The sequence below is a fragment of the Halyomorpha halys genome, unplaced genomic scaffold (genome assembly GCF_000696795.3).
Source record: "Halyomorpha halys isolate HHAL.00 unplaced genomic scaffold, Hhal_1.1 Scaffold765.1, whole genome shotgun sequence".
In the NCBI taxonomy this organism is placed as follows: domain Eukaryota; kingdom Metazoa; phylum Arthropoda; class Insecta; order Hemiptera; family Pentatomidae; genus Halyomorpha; species Halyomorpha halys.
The window spans coordinates 151,210-169,614 of record NW_027113294.1 but is presented as its reverse complement, the minus strand read 5'-3'; the positions used below and the strand labels follow the sequence as shown (position 1 = coordinate 169,614).

Sequence of the window (18,405 nt, the reverse complement as noted above, 5' to 3'; positions counted from 1 at the left end):
AATATTGATATTCTACAGATCGTTGGCTTTTGGTTGCTTAACAGTGGCTAGTGCATATGGGATGCTTGTGTTTGATGTGCAGTGGCTCAAGAGAGTAGGCAACTTTAAAAATCATGACTTCACTAATGTACTCATAATGCTCCTGAAGCTTGCTCCAAAATATGGTAATTGGTCAAAAGTTGTAACTTACCATCTGCTTCTACGTTTTCTATGTGCCTCAGGATGCAAAGTAGGAGCAAAGTACATGAAAGTAGTTTTACAATTATCAACCTTTTGTCTGCTGTTCCTGCAGAGTTGTCGGTTAAAATACGTTCTTAATCCTTGAGAGTAGAAATGGAAATGTTATAAAGGTGGTAGTTCCTAGTAATGTATCGTCTTTATTTTTTTATTTTATCTTGTAAGTCTAAAAAGAAAATTACTGAGTTTTTATAAACAAAACCTTTACGCACATAAAACAGTATTAAACGAATTTACTTGTATTCGTATGTAAACTTGGAAACATGTGTTACAAAAATAGGGGATAGAAGAAAACATTTCTTAAGGGGGGGACATGAGAAACACCAAATTACACCGGGATAAAGAAATCATTGTGTTAATAACATGTTTTAGAAAAACAAATGTTGAAAACCATCTTCCAAAGTTTAAGCTCCAATCGAACAAAGTAAAATATTAATAATTTGTATCATCAAAGGCTTAAGTGAGGTTTGTGTAGAATAACGTTGTTGGAAATCAAAATTTTAAGAATTTTATTTTGATAGGTTTATTTTCTTAACCAATCTATAATAGTAGAGTATTGCTTTTAAATGAGGGTTAATGGAATCATCAAATTGTTATTAAAATGTATATGAAGTAAAGTTTAGTGTCAGTTTATTGGTAATTATGAATGATAGAATGCATTATTGAATTTATAAAAATCTGATTATTTTCTACTAAATAAACCATTTCTCTTCTTAAAGATGTTATTAAAAAAAAGAAATTGGCGAACCTTAAGGAGCAACTATTTTCCTATTAAACACGAGTTTAACATTTAAAATTTCGAAATTTAATGATAACAGTTGCGTTTCTTTATCAGCTGATAAGAACATTTAGGAACGGGACAGGTTAGGTGTTGTTTAGTTCAGCTGTTCGAGTAACTCGCCTTGCACGTAGATATGTCTGTAATAGGATCGCGGGGAAATCAGTTTTTTAAGTTATTTACCAGACAGAGAATCAAAGCCGAATATCCAAGGAGTTTAGTTTCAATTAGTAGAACTTCAATTTATCCAGTGCTTGCAACAAAAAAGTAAGTTTTCATAAAGTGATTTTTTATTTCTTACTTCACCAAATTCATTTCTCCTCAGTGATTTTTTCTGATTATAAACACGCGATTTCGTATTTTAATTGTAGCGTGAAACCCCAGCTTTTTGGTGGTGAAATATTACATGGGCGATGGAGTGTTGTTGGACACAGATTTTATGCGGATTTCCCAAAGCACAAAAAAGTATCCCTTCCTGCTTTGTCTCCAACCATGGAGAGAGGTTCAATTGTGAGCTGGGCTAAAAAAGAAGGTATGTACCTAAACTATTAAATTCAACATGTTATATAGATGTGAGAAGCATTTAAAATTTATAATAGTTTCATTTGTGCAGGCGATAAGTTGAATGAAGGAGATTTACTGGCCGAAATCGAAACCGACAAAGCTACCATGGGCTTTGAAACTCCTGACGAAGGGTATCTTGCTAAAATTGTGTTACCTGCTGGATCTAAAGATATCCCTGTTGGAAAAGTATGTTTATAATTTAATTAAATATGAGTGATTTAATTCTGTTTTTATTTATCAGCTTTCATAATTATGTAATTTGTAGCTTGTCTGTATAATCGTTGAAAATAAAGAAGATGTAGCTAAATTTAAAGACTTCAAAGATGATGCCCCCGCTGGTGCTGTAGCTGCACCTGCCCCTGCACCAGCTCCAGCCGCTGCTGCTCCACCTGCGCCATCCCCAGCTGCTAGTGCACCACCTGCAGCGCCACGTGCTGCTGAACCTGTCCCACTCACGGAAAAGGGCAGAATTTATGCTAGTCCAATGGCAAAGAATCTTGCTATGAAAAAAGGCATCAAACTAGAGGTGACATTTTTCACTCATTGTGCAATAATTGCTCATTAACTGTCTTAATTTGGGCTGTTTTAAGATTAGGATTCTCTTATTCTAGATCAGTTTAATATAATATGACTTTCTTATTCTGTCATTTTTTGGAATGTGTTAAATAATCAAGGGAGTACAGTTTTTTATTATAACATACATATATAAATTTTTATGACTTAAGGTTCTTGATTTTTGTATATATCCAAACATTTAAATTAATTAGTTTGATTAAAAGTTTAAATTTTTAGGGTGATATTGAGATAAAAATGCTTGGATGAAAAACTAAACCTAATTGTATTGGGCTTGATTTGTCTAAAAATATTAAGTAAACAATTTTTAAAAATAGCTAGCTATTAAAGAAAATTAAACAGTGAAATTAATTTAAAATAATTTATGACCATTTAATATAAGCACATATTTAAACATATCAATCAATTATTTTGGTTAATATTTTAAATGATTAGTCTTCTATTAAATTAAAAGAAAATAATTTAATTGTCCAACAATTATTTATGAAATGATTTTAATGTTATTCAATTATTCCAATATTGCTTAGGAAGGTTTTAGAGAACATAAAATTAGAAGCATTAAGTTATTCATTACAAAATATAAAGGTATTCACATTGTTATAAACATACTATGTCAAAATGAATTATCTACTCATTGCTGACCGTGTGATAAGCATGCCATTGAAACATGATAGTATCATTCAGTCATGCAATGGGAGCTTACTACCTCATCACCTGTTGATAACAAATTGATACTAAAACATTTGTTGAATTAAAATTTTAAAAAAATTGATCTAAATTTGTTATTTTATTAATATAATCATATGTTTCATTTAAAATATAAATAATTATATGTTTTTAGAACACGTTTAATTTTACGTCAATGTAGCCTACCATGGCTGACAACTCCCAAGAAATATATCATTAAATTTATTATGGGCTTTATATTTTATATTGTTTAAAACTTTTTGATATAGGTTTGTGATACACTCTTATTATCATTTAGCATATATCAGTGTCTAATTAAATTTTAATGCAGTATTATTTTTTTAACTAAAAAAAATTTTTAGAAATATATTTAGTAGTTTTCTTTTTCGATTCAAACACCAATTGATTTTTTTTTCTTTTCTTGGTTATTAATTAGCCTTCATCCTTTTCATCATAACATTTTTATTAATTTCAGGTTAATTATATATTCCTAATGACATTTTGAACTGTTCATCCATCTTCAGGTCTTGATTTTTTTTAATCATTATAGTTATGTCTTGTGTTTTTTCTTAATTTTCTTTTCTTTTTTTTTCTATCAACATCCTTAAAATCTTTCTTTAATGGTAACTTATTACTATATTATTATTATTATTATTATTATTATTACTAATTGAACTTGAGTCAAATTTTATTTTTGTTACTGATGCTTGCTCTTTTTGTACTAACCTGTGAAAGTAAAAAAAAAAATATTGAAAAATTAAAAGAAAAAAGTTTTTGTGTGGATAATTATTCTAGCCAATCGAATTATTAATTATATAAATTGTTTTTGTATTATAGTATTGTGATTTTTTTTTATTTCTGAGTTTTACTACTGCTCTTTTACTTATGGTATTTCTGATTATTACTATTTAAAAATGATTATCCCTGTTGCTTTTATGCAGTTGGCAATTTGAATTTAAAGAAAAAAATTTCCATGTATCCATTCTTTTGGCTTAAATTTATTATCTATCACTTCATAGTGTGTAATTGATAAATAATTATATTCAGCTATTATTAATGCAATCACTTATATGTGATGGTTATTTCAAATTCTTTTAAACTAATTAACCAGTAAACTTGTGAAATAAATCATTAGATTTTTTGCTATTTACTGAAATAATTTTTTTAAATCATAAATAATGTTAACAAGTCACACAGATATTCATTTTAGAGAACCTTGTGAAGATTGTTTTATTGTGTTTGGTCTCTGAGAGATCTATCAAATTGACCTTGTTTTAGCCCATTTAGAATAAAATATATTCTAATGTCATTTTTGTTCTTGTAATATTGCTCATTTAGAATAATGTCAAGAATTTGATTATTATTGTGGTTGCTAAAGAGCTGAAAAATAAAATTAATGTTTCTTATTCTTATACTGTCAATTTAACTAAGCATCAAGTTTCTATTTACATTAAAGTTTTTACTTAGATTAAAAATTAAAAGTTACCATACAAAATGCATTTGTGTTTATAATTCTATATATTTTTCTATAATCATGTTTCTTGGGTGGAAATTAAACGAGTACTTATTTATTTTAATCGATTTATTTATTTTAAACTTCTTTTATCTATTTTTAATTAATTAATTTATTTATTAGTTTTTAACCTGTTTATTTGGTGTTAAGAATATTAAATATTGTTGGTTTATTTAAATTTATTTCTACATTTTCATTTATTCATAACGTTTTCTTATTATTTTTTTATGTGTGCTTACTGAAAGTATCAACGTTGAATGAGTCTATAAATTTAAAATAAAATGTGTGTAGTAAACAATATATGTGACAGAACACCGGAAAAGAGAAATATGAGATATGTTAAAATGGGATGATATGAGAGGATTAAGTATATAGTGTTAAAAACTAAAAAAAAAAAAGAAAATGGAAGAAATACAAAGCAGGAAGAAATAAATATTGAAAAAATACTTTAATGTAATTTAGTTAGTAAATAAAAAAGTGTAAATATAGTATAAATGTATTTTGTTTATATTATTTTTTTTTTTTGTATTTTCTTTCAAGATAAATTCAGTATGCTTCGTGTTATAGCAAACCATTGTATTTGGGTAGCATTATGACAATAAATAAAGCATTTCTCTTCTCTTGTGATTAAATTCCTGAAATGTATTTATTATAATCTTTGATAACATGATCTATGGGATATCCTTACAAGAAAATAAAATACAGTTAAAGCCATTTGGACCATTTATAATTTTTTTCGTTGAGTTTTTCAAAGTGGAGATTAAACCGTCAAAAATAATTCTTTGTCTAATCTTAGCTTAAATAAATCAATAACTTTATGTTTGGCTCTAATATAATAATTTTGGTATGTGATTAGTTTAATAAGAAATCTTGTTCATGATTTGAAATAACATAGTCTATCAGTTATATATTATATATATATATATATATTTTCTAATAGTTCACACTAATTACTCAAATTTGAAATTTACTCAATTTTTCCTCTATAGCCTTCAATTATATCTTTCAAGTTTTAAAATAAGAGATGGTAGGAGTCGATTAGTATTTCAAGAAATATATTTTCAACATAATGTAATTTTCTTTTTCAGAGTATTGGAAAAGGCTCTGGTTTGTACGGTTCTATCACTTCCAAGGATGTGGGATCGGCAAAGGCTCAGCCGGCGGCAGCTGCTCCTGCTCGCAAAGTACCTGGAGCTCCTCCACAGAATTTCCAAGATATTCCCATCTCAAACATTAGAGCTGTTATTGCCAAAAGACTACTCGAATCAAAACAGGTATCGCAATTACAGTTTGTTTTCTGAATCTTTTAAAATTTCAATTCTTAATCTTGAAATATATTTTTTAAATTTATTTTACAGACTATACCTCATTATTACGTCTCAGTCGATATTTGTGTAGATGAATTATTAAAACTACGTGAAACTTTAAATAAAAGCTTAGAGAAACAGAAAATTAAGCTTAGTGTTAACGACTTTATAATCAAAGCGACAGCACTGGCTTCCAAAAAGATTCCTGAAGTCAATTCTCATTGGATGGGATCTTTTATTCGACAGTAAGTTTTTATGTTATTTAAATAATAATGTTTACGTGATTTAAAGTAATCAGCTTTTTACTGTTCCGGAAATCAATTTTTTTAAAAGTAAAATGATATAGAACTTTATAGTTGAGTATTGATTAAAAATTTAATAAGTATATATATATTTAAAGCTGAAGTATTTTGGAATAGAATAATTGCATTGAATTTCTGTGCCTGTATCAAACTCTTAAGCCCACTAAGCAATTCATGGGAAATACAACGAATATTCGAGTCTCGTCTATTTGAGTTGCCTGTATCTTTGCATACTAATAGATGACTTACTACCATACATGATGGTATTACAGTATCTGTGTAGTCTGTCTCTAAGGTTAGAGATTCTTAAAACATTTTGAAACTTCATAAAGAACTATAACTGCTAATTTTAAACCTTTTATTCTTTAATTAATTGGAATAATTTTGTCAAAATATAAATTTCTCTTTAACATCAAATGTTAGTATAAAGTTTTCTTTATATCCTCTATTATATTGCTAATAAGAAGTGTTAGGGCATAGCGAGGAGCACTTAGGACCAGGACAGATTAACTTCGAATTTCAGTTTCTAGTACAATAGCTTGTTCCCGATATCTGTCTCAGTTCTGACAAGACATGGAGAACCAAAACTATGCCAAATAGTAAGGAAGAAATTAAAACAATAAATAGTTGATTTATCCACTTTTGTATTTCCACCCCTTAATTAATGATAATACCTTTATGGATGGGTTTTTTTGGGCAGAATCTTTTGATGTCTATTTCCAACCTCTTTTCTATTTCTTCCTACAACAGTTCTCCTCTATCTTTTACTGGAAACCTTCATAATTATATTGAAAAACTAAAATTCTTTTTCTGCTAGAAACTGACATTTTATTGGAAAGATATTCCGATGTAACATTGCTTGATATAGGTAATAGTGCTATCTGGATAGAAGAATTAAGAACATTCAATGGAAGGAATTTTATAATATTTATTATATTAATAATTCGATAGATGAGTATTATATCTCCTTATTTGTATTTATATACATTTTACTTTTATTATCTTATATCTCTTGATCATGTACCGTGGCCATAGTGTTAACCCTTTGCACTCGGCTCCTTTTCGGACGTTACCCACCAGCAACATACTTTTTCCACTTTTTCTCGAAAATATTCACCTCAGAATCGTTATATTATATAATACTACTTTAGAACCTCAATGGGCGTTTTGCCATTATTATAAAATGAAAAAAATGGATAGGGAAATGGTTTGAAAATTACTAATAGTAAATTATGAAATTACAACCCTGTCTTATTACTTCAGAGATCTTCACAATTTGATCCTTCAATACGATGTGAGTTCTTGTAAATTACTCATCTCAGTTTTTGGATATCTTTATTATCTTATCAACTTTCCCTTAAACATTGAACCTTACTTGTGTACCTTTGTTCTGCTAATTCTACACATTGCTCAATGGATTTTTGATCTGTTTTTGTGCCCTTTGCACTCGAAGTTGTTTTCAATCACATTATCATTAACTTGAAGCAATTTTAGTGAAAACAGCATATTCACATGTAAGTAAATGATGTGTGAATTAAAAGAAAATTCATCGTTATATGTTATTATTTTTTTAATGTTCTTATGTCATGAACTAAAAATTATTTTCATTGTCTCCGTAGCGGAACCTTGGAGTTTGAAGACAAACCTTAAATGGCTCCAGATCCCTCAAGTGCAAAGGGTTAAAGCCACCTCAAATCAACTTAGTATTTTTGAAGGAAGCTCGAAAGAATAAAAAAAAACTGGCTCGGATATGAACATTTATTTGGGTGGAGTTAGCAATAGAAACATAAACTATATATATATACGAATGAAATACTGAATGTCTGACAGTTCAGAGGAAATATTTCTTGATCGACTAGTAGTATATGACTATTGTTACTAAGCTATAGACACCTTTCAAAAGTTGGTGGGCCTACGCTGTTACGGTTGTCATGGTGAAATAAACAGCACTGGCAATATCTGCATAGACAAGGGGTATTACGGTTGTCATGGTGAAAAACAACACTAGCGATATGTTTAGATAGTGGGCTTGGTTTTGTGAAGGTGACAGTGTGGTTATTGAACACGTTAAGTTTGTTCAATATGAAGTGGTGATAGTTCATCAAGCCTTATGTATTTACTGTTTGTATCCAAATATCACCATATAAGAGATGTTATTGTATATGTTTTGTTTTGCTAAATTGTGGTATCTTACTTCAATGGGTGGTCTAAACAGTACAAGTGTGGATATGGCAGTTTCTTCAGCACATCCTAAAAAGGAGATATTGGACAACCTTGTGTTCTGCCAGGAGTATGCCCAAGGACTACATGGGGTTTGAAATAAACTTTATTTTATATTCCTCTTTTGTATAATAATGTAAATTTAGTTAATAAGGTTATGCTAGGGCATTTAAGTTAAGGTTACTCAGAATGAAAAAAAAAAAGAATATAACAAACAAAACTTATAGGTTGACTTAACCTTAACTTAATGCCCTAGCATAACTTTATTGACTAAATTTACATTATTATACGAATTAGGAATATAAAATAAAAATAAAATAAAGTTTAGTTTCGAATCCCACGTAGTCCTTGGGCATACTTCTTGCAAAACATAAGGTTGTCCGATATCTCCTTTTCGGCCACTGTTTCAGCTTACCCAGAAGTATGGAGATGCAGTTGTATTACCATTAATCTCAAATAACTATAAAATGTCAAACAACATATAACGCACACAGACAGGTTCTGGTAAGTGAATTATACAAACGACTAATGATGACTAGGCAGTTAATTAAAAAACTGTAGATTGTTGACCCGTTGCTAGGCGACACCAACCAAATAACCCACCACTGACCATTATTCTTACATTTAAATACTGTAATACCTCCATTTCTTCTAAAAATAAGATAAGCTTCTAAAGAAAATGATATAAATAAAAATAAATATAATTAAATTAAATACTAAGACTATTTACAAATTAATCATTGAACTTGGCGTGAACGTGTAGTGTCCTGTCAATTTCAAGGATTCTATTTTTATTTTCTAAATGATTAGAGCCTTAGGAAAATAGATAGCAGCCATGTTAGGCTTGTTTAAATTTAATAGATATTTAATCGATTAATTGCCTAATAGAATTCGTAAAATATAATTACACTTTTAACATTTTTCCAGGCATGTTAATGTTGATGTAAATGTAGCTGTGAGCACCGATAAGGGCCTAATTACGCCCATCGTTTTTGGAGCCGATGGAAAAGGTTTGGTTGAAATTAGTAAAACAGTTAAAGTTTTGGCAGGGAAAGCCAGGGAAGGAAAGCTCCAGCCTCATGAATTTCAGGTTTGATATTGTTTTATTTATTTATGAAGTGTATTCTTTCTTTGAAGTTAGTCTTAAATATTTTTAATTTTTTTAATTCTAGGGAGGTACTGTTACAGTTTCAAACCTAGGCATGTTCGGATGCACACATTTTTGTGCCATTATAAATCCCCCACAATCTTCTATTCTGGCCGTGGGCACTACACAGGATAGGATGGTGCCAGTGGATGGAGTTGGGTAAGAATTTTATTAAAGTATTGTTAGCTTTAGTTTCAGAAGAGATTGAAATGAAATGGAAAGAATAGTTTATCATTCTGGAACTAGGTCCCTTTTGAACAATTATTTGGTAATTGTAATGTTATAATATATTGGCCAAAAACATGAGGCCACACTTAATTATAACTTATATTAAAATTGTATATAAATAACTTTAGATACAAAAATAAAAAACTTAATGACTAAATACTTAAAAAACAAAACAAAAAGGTAGTTATGATATTTATAGTTAATAAATGATAGTGTTTTATATTTATACTATCTGTACTATTATAATATAGGATTAGTTTGGAGAATGGAAAGGTAGTTAAACAGAAGGGTTTAAGACGAGGGAAGGGTTGGTACATGACACAAGTTAGAGCGAATGGAGTTCCAGTGAACGACAGCTTAGTTAAAAAATGATTTGTTGAACGTAGCAGTCGGGTGAGGTGGAGGTTAGATGTTATATAAACGAAACCTGGTAGATTGGACTGAGAAATTGAATCACAGGTTTTCTAGGATATAGGACAGGCACTAAGTTCTAATTACCTGAAATAGGAAGGAAGCTAGGAAATACTGGCATCGGAAGGATGGATAGAGCCCCTTTAGCTCGGCGTAATACTGGGTCATGTGAATATCTGTGGTGATACCGAAAATAAATTTTATTTTCCAATTCATAAGATGTTTTTGTTTAGCTTTGAGATTACCTGAGAGTCCAACGTTTACCAGGCAGCCATAATCAAAGTGGGAGAAAGTAAGAGAGGAAACTAAGAGTTGACAGATTTTAAGTGGAAGGAGATATTTTTACATAAGATTCTGTTCTATTTGAATTATTTATTTGTGAATTTTCATTGCTGATTAATTATATAGGGGCAGAGCTCTGATATTTCTGCTTTTCTTTTCTTTTTTAATAAGCTCCTCTATTTTAAGTATTAATTAGTGAATTTTCATTATTTAATCAGTTAAGTTATAGATTAATTATTCTATTTTAAATTTGTGCAGTGTGCCTAAGAAGTTCATGACAGTGACCCTAAGCTGCGACCATCGGGTGGTCGATGGAGCTGTTGGAGCACAGTGGCTCTCAGTGTTTAGAGAAATGTTAGAAACACCTCACAAAATGCTTCTGTAGCAATCTACAAGCTAGAAAAAAAAATGACAATAAACAAGAAATGGAATTATGAATAATGTCAGGCGAGTCAACCGTCAGCTGGACTACAAACTGCACAATGACCCTGTGTAATAATTCTTTTATATAGAAATGATAAAAGAGCATTTGTAAATGGTATTTATGTATTATAGAACAGAAATATGTTTATTTACTCTCAGATGATTATTTTGAAATTGAAAGCCATTGAAAGCGACCGATGGTCATTTCAACTCTTATTAGGGCAGAATTGCAAAAAGATTTTGAAATTATAGGAATAAATGTACTTCTCATATTGAGAAGAAAAATGATCTTTCATTCCCCTAAAAATTTGTATTATGTAAATATTTATAAAGATGTTTGTAGATATATATATTGTTATACAAAATGATTTTTAAATCTAATTACATTTATGACTATTAATTTGCTGTAAAATATTTTAAATAATTCCTTCTTTATTTGTTTTAATTGAGAAATTGTTCTGCTACTTTCTGTAGTAATATAATTTCTCATAGATTCTTCAATAATCATCAAACAGAATTTGGAATAACGTTTTTTTACCCTTTAAATCTATTACAGACAGCTATAAATATTTTTATTTTAAAAATAATTATATTGTTTTAGTATTTATTTATTTTATTTTTTTAACCCACATTCATTCAATCAAAACTAAGTATTTTATGAATGGTTTTTATTGTTATGTTTTTAAAAATAAACCATGTTCATTCAATCAAAATTAAAAATTATTTTATGAATGGTTACTTATTATTGAAATTTACAACTGTATAATACTAAATACAAGTATTAAATCTTCTGGATGGCGTAAATATCAAACATAACAATAAGCATGTGTTTTGTTGAGAAATTACCCTGTGCCTATTAATACTCAAATAAATATTTAAAATTATAAATAAAAATTCAAATTATTTTAGAACTGATTTATTATTGCTAAAAGATAAATATTGTGAATGGTAATTAAGAAGTATTACCCTCTTCTTTGTTATAGTCTTATTTTCTTTCCTATATTTCATAAGTTATTCCCATTCAATAGATTTATTTATCTCTTCCCTCGATAGGCAAATCCAGGCTAAAGCAAGATAGATTTCGTAATGTCATTTTATTTAATTATCCAAAAGTTGATGTAATGATAACTTATGCCTAGTAGTGCAGCATGTCCATCGATGTTTGTTCTGCCTACTTAACAGTTCTCCGATCTTCTCTGATACTGGCTTTCCTTAGTGAAATAATTTTTATAAACTGGACTCTCGTTAATCCAAACTAATTAAAACTTAGGGGGTTTGGATTATTTTACAAATAATAACTCAATCAAATGAAAACTCAATTTTTCACGACCTATTTTTATTATTCCACCTTATTTGTAAAATAAAATATTACACAGTGACAACTAAAAACTTTTTTAAATAATATACTCTATATTATTATTATAATTAATCTCATTAATTATTGTTCAGAAATTTATTTTTAAACTATTTTCTTGTGAAACTATATTAAATTTACATTTGCTTGGAACGTGAAACCATCTTTTTCAAGGTCTTCTCAAGCCGTAACTAATTCAGCAATAGAATCTGAAAATTGAATCCAGAACAAAAAATAACTTCACCAAGTATGTTTTCTACAATATAATTTTTCGAAAGATATATAATCTAAAAATTACGCATCTGACTTAGCAATATATCATTTTCTTCGGCCCATTGGAAGCATTTGTCAAAACATGGTACAACTCCTTCATGTTAAATCATTTGTTTATTTTTAGTTACATTTTCTTCAACTTCGTCTTGCTCTTTATGGCTTTCCAAAACATAGGAAATTATTTCTTCATCTCTTTAAAGCTCCAATTCATTTTCTTATCTATTGATCCAACATTTAAATTCGTCACTACGGGTGTATTTTCTTAAAACTCATGTTTTTCAATAGCGTAATCTACTATTGTACTAACATTAAAATTCCGTACTGAAGATTAATTTAATAAAAGGATGAATTATATTTGGCGATAAGGAAATAAATACATTTCCAAATTTTAATTTATATTTTAAGTTTAAGTTTAGTAAAAATATTTTGTATTTTTAACTAATATATATATATATATATCAAATCTCCAATTTTTTTTTTTTTTGTTAAAATGGTTCGGATTAGTGAGAGTCCATATTATTATTGTTTGGGGACATATTTCTTTTCTAGTATGTGAGATTGTATTGCTGATGTGTGCTCATGGTATTTGAAATTTAGAGTAGCCTCAGAAAATTTCAGTGGGTAATGGTCTTAATAAGCATAATTTAACATACATAAAGTTACTTGTGTCTCTCCCGTCACAGCTTTTCTTGCTCTCGTAAATACAGAACAACTTCAAAAATTTGAACTAATAATTTATTTAAAATAGTATTTTTTGGTGATAAATTTCTGTTATTGCAAAAGAAAAAAATATATATTTTTTTCCATCCTTTGGTGATGACTGATCCACCATAATAATTCTAGAGAGAACAGATTCTTCAAATACCTTCTTTTGCAAAAGGTATTTTAAGGCCTGTTTTCAAGTCGGCAGGGGGTCTTCGGTGATAAATTGCATTATCTGTCTTATTCCAACTGGCTGGTTTTAGTACAAATGAATACGGAAGGGTATAATAAAATTAACTAAATTTAGTTCAATTTTCTTTCCAGTAAAATAACAAATTTTGTAATACTCACTTCAAATATTGAAGTAAATCATTAATTCTACAAGCAATAAAAGATGATAAAGATATTATAGATTGTAGTAGATATCAAGGCCATTCCCTGTTGCGCCCAATTATGCTTCAACACAAAATATGCAGTATTTTTTTTACAGATTAATTATTTAAAATAAATTTACTTATATATTTCATTCCTCGTTTCGTAATTATTGTCTTCCATAAAGTGCTCCTAATTAACAATGCATTTCTACCTTTAATTTTATATACTGCTGATATAGAGAAATGTATGATAGTATTTTCAGAAGTGTCCTAAATAATTTGATGAGTATTTATAATTATGCAGTTTTATAAATCTAAATTGTTGTTTTTAGTAATTGATCAATGCGGAAGGAGATGAGGTTACATTTTCTGTTTTATTTGAAAATAATTAAATCCATTTTTCATTACTCATAATTCATTTTTATTTTATGTTTCAATTATTTATTTATTAAGGTATCTTAGTCTCATATTGATTCCTTAGACGATTATTTTATTAGTCTCTGTTTCAATAGTTAATTGTTATAATGCTTAACTATTAGAAGATCTATTATTCTACATTTACATGTAAAGAGTGTTGCCACGCCAAAGTTTCACTAAAGAATGCTTTAATAGTTTGTCATAATTTTATTTATATAAATAAACTAAATGTTCAGTTCAGGTTTGTTTGGTTGTTATTTATTAGGAAAAATAATATATATTTATTTTTTTATATCTGTGCCATTTCTCAATAAGATATTGTGTTGTTGATTATACATAATATATTGTTATAAATAAATTTTGCTGAATAAAAATTATTTTCTGTATAAACCACCATTTACTCTAATTCACTACCTTAGTTTATCAACTTATCATTACTCTCAGTCAGCTGATTATTAGAATTACTGTCTCACTATGGCCTGCAATATATGTCTGTTCACCTCTGATATATTTTTGCTAGTTTTGATATCTACGATAACTGCACTAGATATCTAAAGTGGGGGGGGGGAAACAAGAGAGAAAACTTGACAGGTTTTAAGTGGAAGGAGATATTTTTTTCATGAGATTATCTTTTATTTGAATTATTAGTGAATTTTCATTGAAGATTAATTATATAGGGAAGAGCTCTGATATTTCTGCTTTTCTTTTCTTTTTTTAACAAGCTCCTCTTCTATTTTGAGTATCAATTAGTGAATTTTCTTGAATTAGTTAAGTCAACATATTTTATGATATCTAACATATTTTGCTAGTTTTGATATCTAACTGCACTAGCCTCTAGGTATTTCTTTTTTCCTTACACTTTAAGTATATAATGAAGAAAGATGGTCTGGTGGCAGTAAAACAATTAGCCCAAATAGTACAATAACTATCGGGTGGCCAAGATAAAAGAGGTCCACAGTCATACTGTATGGGATGTTTGAATCGAGCGTTCATGATGTCTAGTGGCCATCGAGGGCCTTATTGATGTTTCACCCCCCCAATATGTAGGGCATTATCAACGCCTGAAACAAGTTAATACAAAACTAAAAACAAGGCTCAGTGAACCATTGAACATGCCGATACCACAAAATGCCTTCTAAATACATCTGTCCAAATCCACCGCTTATTTATTATCCTTCCTCTTTCCTGTGGACAATACAGGTGGTTGGAGTTTGGTTACCAAAAGCTGCAAATATAACACTTTAAAATTTGGAATATGTGTTTGGAAATTCAATTTTCTATTTGTTGTCTCTCCACTTTCATCTCTTCTGCATCTGGGTTGAAGTGAAGTGGGCTAGGCTTTTCCCTGGTTTGGTATTGGCTTAAGTAGATGATGAAGCAAATGCCACCAAGATAAACCAGTAGGAGAAGCTAAGAGAGAATGGTATTGAGGTGAAAATGACCACGAGACGAGGTCATTGATGTTGCTAACAAAATCCTTTTTTTTATATATAAAAAAATAAAAAAATGCAACAAGTAAATGTGATAAATGTTTCAGAACACATGATAATCTTGGGAAGGAACCACCAAATAGTTGATACTTAAATCATTGCTTTAAATTAGAAGATCCCGTGGCTATCTTCTTTTCAGACACCTTGGAGAATTATCGGAAATTGTTAAGGATGAGGGATTAAGAATTAATGGGTTTGGGTTGGTAAGGATTTTGGAATGAAAGGAATTATATCTACTTTGGTAAAAATCTGCAATGAATGGCATGTTGAGGTCTTTATGGATTTATTTATGACATAATAAGGAGCATCTAGGATTTTATGGTGGATTTTGACAGTTTGGTGGAGCCACAAAGCTCAATTCTGTATGTTTAAATAGGTTTAATTATTACAGTGTATAAGAGTTTTTTCTTTGTAGTAAATGGGAAGTTTACAGTGTTTTGTCAAGTAGGTGTAGTAATTGGAAAAGGAAGTCTAGGATTGAAGTCAGGATTGTACCTCTCTATGGCTGACAGAAAAAGTAAGCCCTACACCAGAGGACAAGACAGATCTTATAAAACCACTGTTTCTCTCTTGAGGTTAGAACAAAATAACGAATAATTGGGTGTAGGAATTACACCCTAATGTTAGGTTCATGCTAATGAAGGAGGAAATTATGACTGAAAGGTGGGAGTAATTATCCTTTAGCCATTACCTGGATGTCTTTTTTGGTCCAAATATTTTATGCAATACTCCATTTTCAAAAACCTTAAGGCGTTAATCTTCACTTAGTGTAAGAGGCCATGTTTCACGTCCATAAAGAAAAATAGGAATGGTAATAGTTTATTAAATTCTTAAATCGTTTTTAAAAAGTATTGACATGATGAAAAGAAAAAGGATTAGGCCTTTTTCCTTTCTGTCACCACTCCTTCAATTACTAAATGTTTCAGTTTTTTGTTTACTTACTAAAATAGAGATAGTATTGTGATATGTTCATTTTTTCCCCTGATATATTTTCTACTAACAGATTTCTTTTTTCAATTTCTACTATGTGTTTTTTTTTTTAAAAAAGACACAAAAATAAAAAATTGATAAACATGATGAAAAGAAAAAGATTAAGGTCTTTTTTTTAAACTTTAAGCCCTGCAAAATGGGGCAAAACGCTACTTTTTTGACTGCCACCTGGACCATCTTCCTTTATTAATTACAGCCAGCCAACTAATAATCTGCATATTATTAATAATATGTTTCAGTACAGACATACACTTAATAGAGGTATTCATTAATAGGAAAAAACTATCTACGAAATAAAGCCAAAATAGTTTTCTAAAAGTCTAGGGCCTCTAGTCTAAAAATGTTCACTATTTTTAAGAACCTACAAATACTTCTCTTAAATCTTATACTTCAAATAAATAACATTCATTTACAAATATATTTACCTATTATATTTTGGGAATTGTTTAATTTTTAACCTAAAACAAAATTTAATACTTACATTGGGACTAACTTTGAAAAGAAAATTAGTTCAGTGGATTTGGTTCAGGGTTAAGTTTCATAATATATTTAATATTCCTCTTTCTTTCACTAAACCATGAAACAAAACATCAACTTCCAAAAAGTAAAGGTTATTTTGATAAATCACAGTTCTACACCAAAAACTTATTCAGTTTACTTCAAAATTTAAGTTTTTTCATGTCAAATACAAAAACATTTGTAATAAAAATTTAAATCATCTACATGAGATATTCCCATAGTAACTATCATAACATTCTAAAAGTGAATATATTCAAAAGTATTTCTGAAGTAACAAATGTCAAAAACCGGAACCCGGTTGTGTGAATCACTGAATTAGGAGGAATAGATTTAAGACCGTAATATTGACACAAATACAATAGACCAACCTTAAAACTCACCTAAAAACTATCTTGTTAAAAACACCCTTGCTATCTTAAAACTATCTCTCTTACTGGTACACATATTCAAGTACCACAAGTGTACTCTTATTGGTAACTTTGTCACTTTTGAGTTTTGTCACTTGAAAAATATAAGTGAGATTAACAAGACACTGTTCAGTGACTAAGAACTAACATTAAAAAGTTTGGAAGGTAGAAATAAATAAAGAAAAAAATGGAAATGCACGAGCTTACAAGATTTATTAAAACATCATAAAAATATATAATACATATGTAAATAGAACTTATTTATACAAAAATTAACAAACCAGTCTATAGGAAATATATCGTCCAGCAGTTTCAGATGATCTGATGATTTTAACACACTGTCCTCTTTTCAAACCAAAATACCTAGCAACAGGATCACCAGCTTGAATTCGCATCAGTTGGTTTTCTTTCAGTTTATAACGAGCTAAAAGTTCTTGTTTTTCTTCTGGCGTGAGTACAACATGCTCCGGAACTAATTCATGTTCAGTGATGTTGATCAGCAATTCAGACTCCAAGAACTGTTCCAAAATATATTTAGGAGCCATGTCAACAAGAGATTGCTTGGCAGAAGGAGTCATACCTTGTTGGACAACGATAATGGCTCTGTGGATGTTCTCTTCTTGCATTCTCTGACAATACGTTTTGATAGTTTTAATTCCGATCTTGGGTTCATCTGGGAAAAATACAAACATCTGGTCTGTTGGGTCGTCATTGTGAGCAACGAGGACAATCAAATCACTCCTAGCAGGCCTCTTTTCACTTGGTTTACTACCGAACTGTTCCTTAAACTGATCTAAAGTTTGGTCCAATTCATCTTGAGTTACCAGATAACCACGATCGTGGCATAGTTGCATCACGGTCTTCCTTATTCTCCATAGTTTGTATGTTTCTTGCTCGTCATCCATCTTAGTTTAGGTGTAAAACTCAAGTATGCTTCCTCAACACAAGACAACAACATCAACTCGAGTCGAGTTACTGAACTCGGGGAAGGTTATTGATGAGTGGGGTTAGAATGATTTTGAAATATCGATATATCGTTCACGTAACATCGATTGCTAGTTTTTGTTACATTCACTTAACGCTGGATCTACACTTGACAAATATATAGACTTGTAAAAATGCATGGTAAACAAAGGAAGCAACAAATGTCGGTATCAATAACAATTGTTTTGTTCTTTTATTTTTTTTTTGCTATTACATTCGATTT

At 29.5% G+C, this 18,405-nt stretch overlaps 2 protein-coding genes across 2 annotated transcripts; one reads left to right on the top strand and one right to left on the bottom strand.

Annotated features, from left to right (window-relative positions):
• Nucleotides 1–885: 885 nt before the first annotated feature.
• muc (dihydrolipoamide S-acetyltransferase muc) lies at nucleotides 886–10,785 on the top strand. The gene is made up of 9 exons (XM_014429088.3): nucleotides 886–1,282; nucleotides 1,387–1,547; nucleotides 1,629–1,765; nucleotides 1,845–2,105; nucleotides 5,441–5,626; nucleotides 5,711–5,904; nucleotides 9,109–9,271; nucleotides 9,354–9,487; nucleotides 10,508–10,785. The coding sequence occupies exons 1-9, from the start codon at nucleotides 1,152–1,154 to the stop codon at nucleotides 10,632–10,634; spliced, it is 1,494 nt and encodes a 497-aa protein (XP_014284574.1). The 5' UTR covers nucleotides 886–1,151; the 3' UTR covers nucleotides 10,635–10,785.
• Nucleotides 10,786–17,392: 6,607 nt separating this feature from the next.
• Nucleotides 17,393–18,190, bottom strand: Rpb5 (DNA-directed RNA polymerases I, II, and III subunit Rpb5). The gene has a single exon (XM_014429071.3). The coding sequence runs from the start codon at nucleotides 18,101–18,103 to the stop codon at nucleotides 17,471–17,473; it is 633 nt and encodes a 210-aa protein (XP_014284557.1). The 5' UTR covers nucleotides 18,104–18,190; the 3' UTR covers nucleotides 17,393–17,470.
• Between the last annotated feature and the right edge of the window lie 215 nt (nucleotides 18,191–18,405).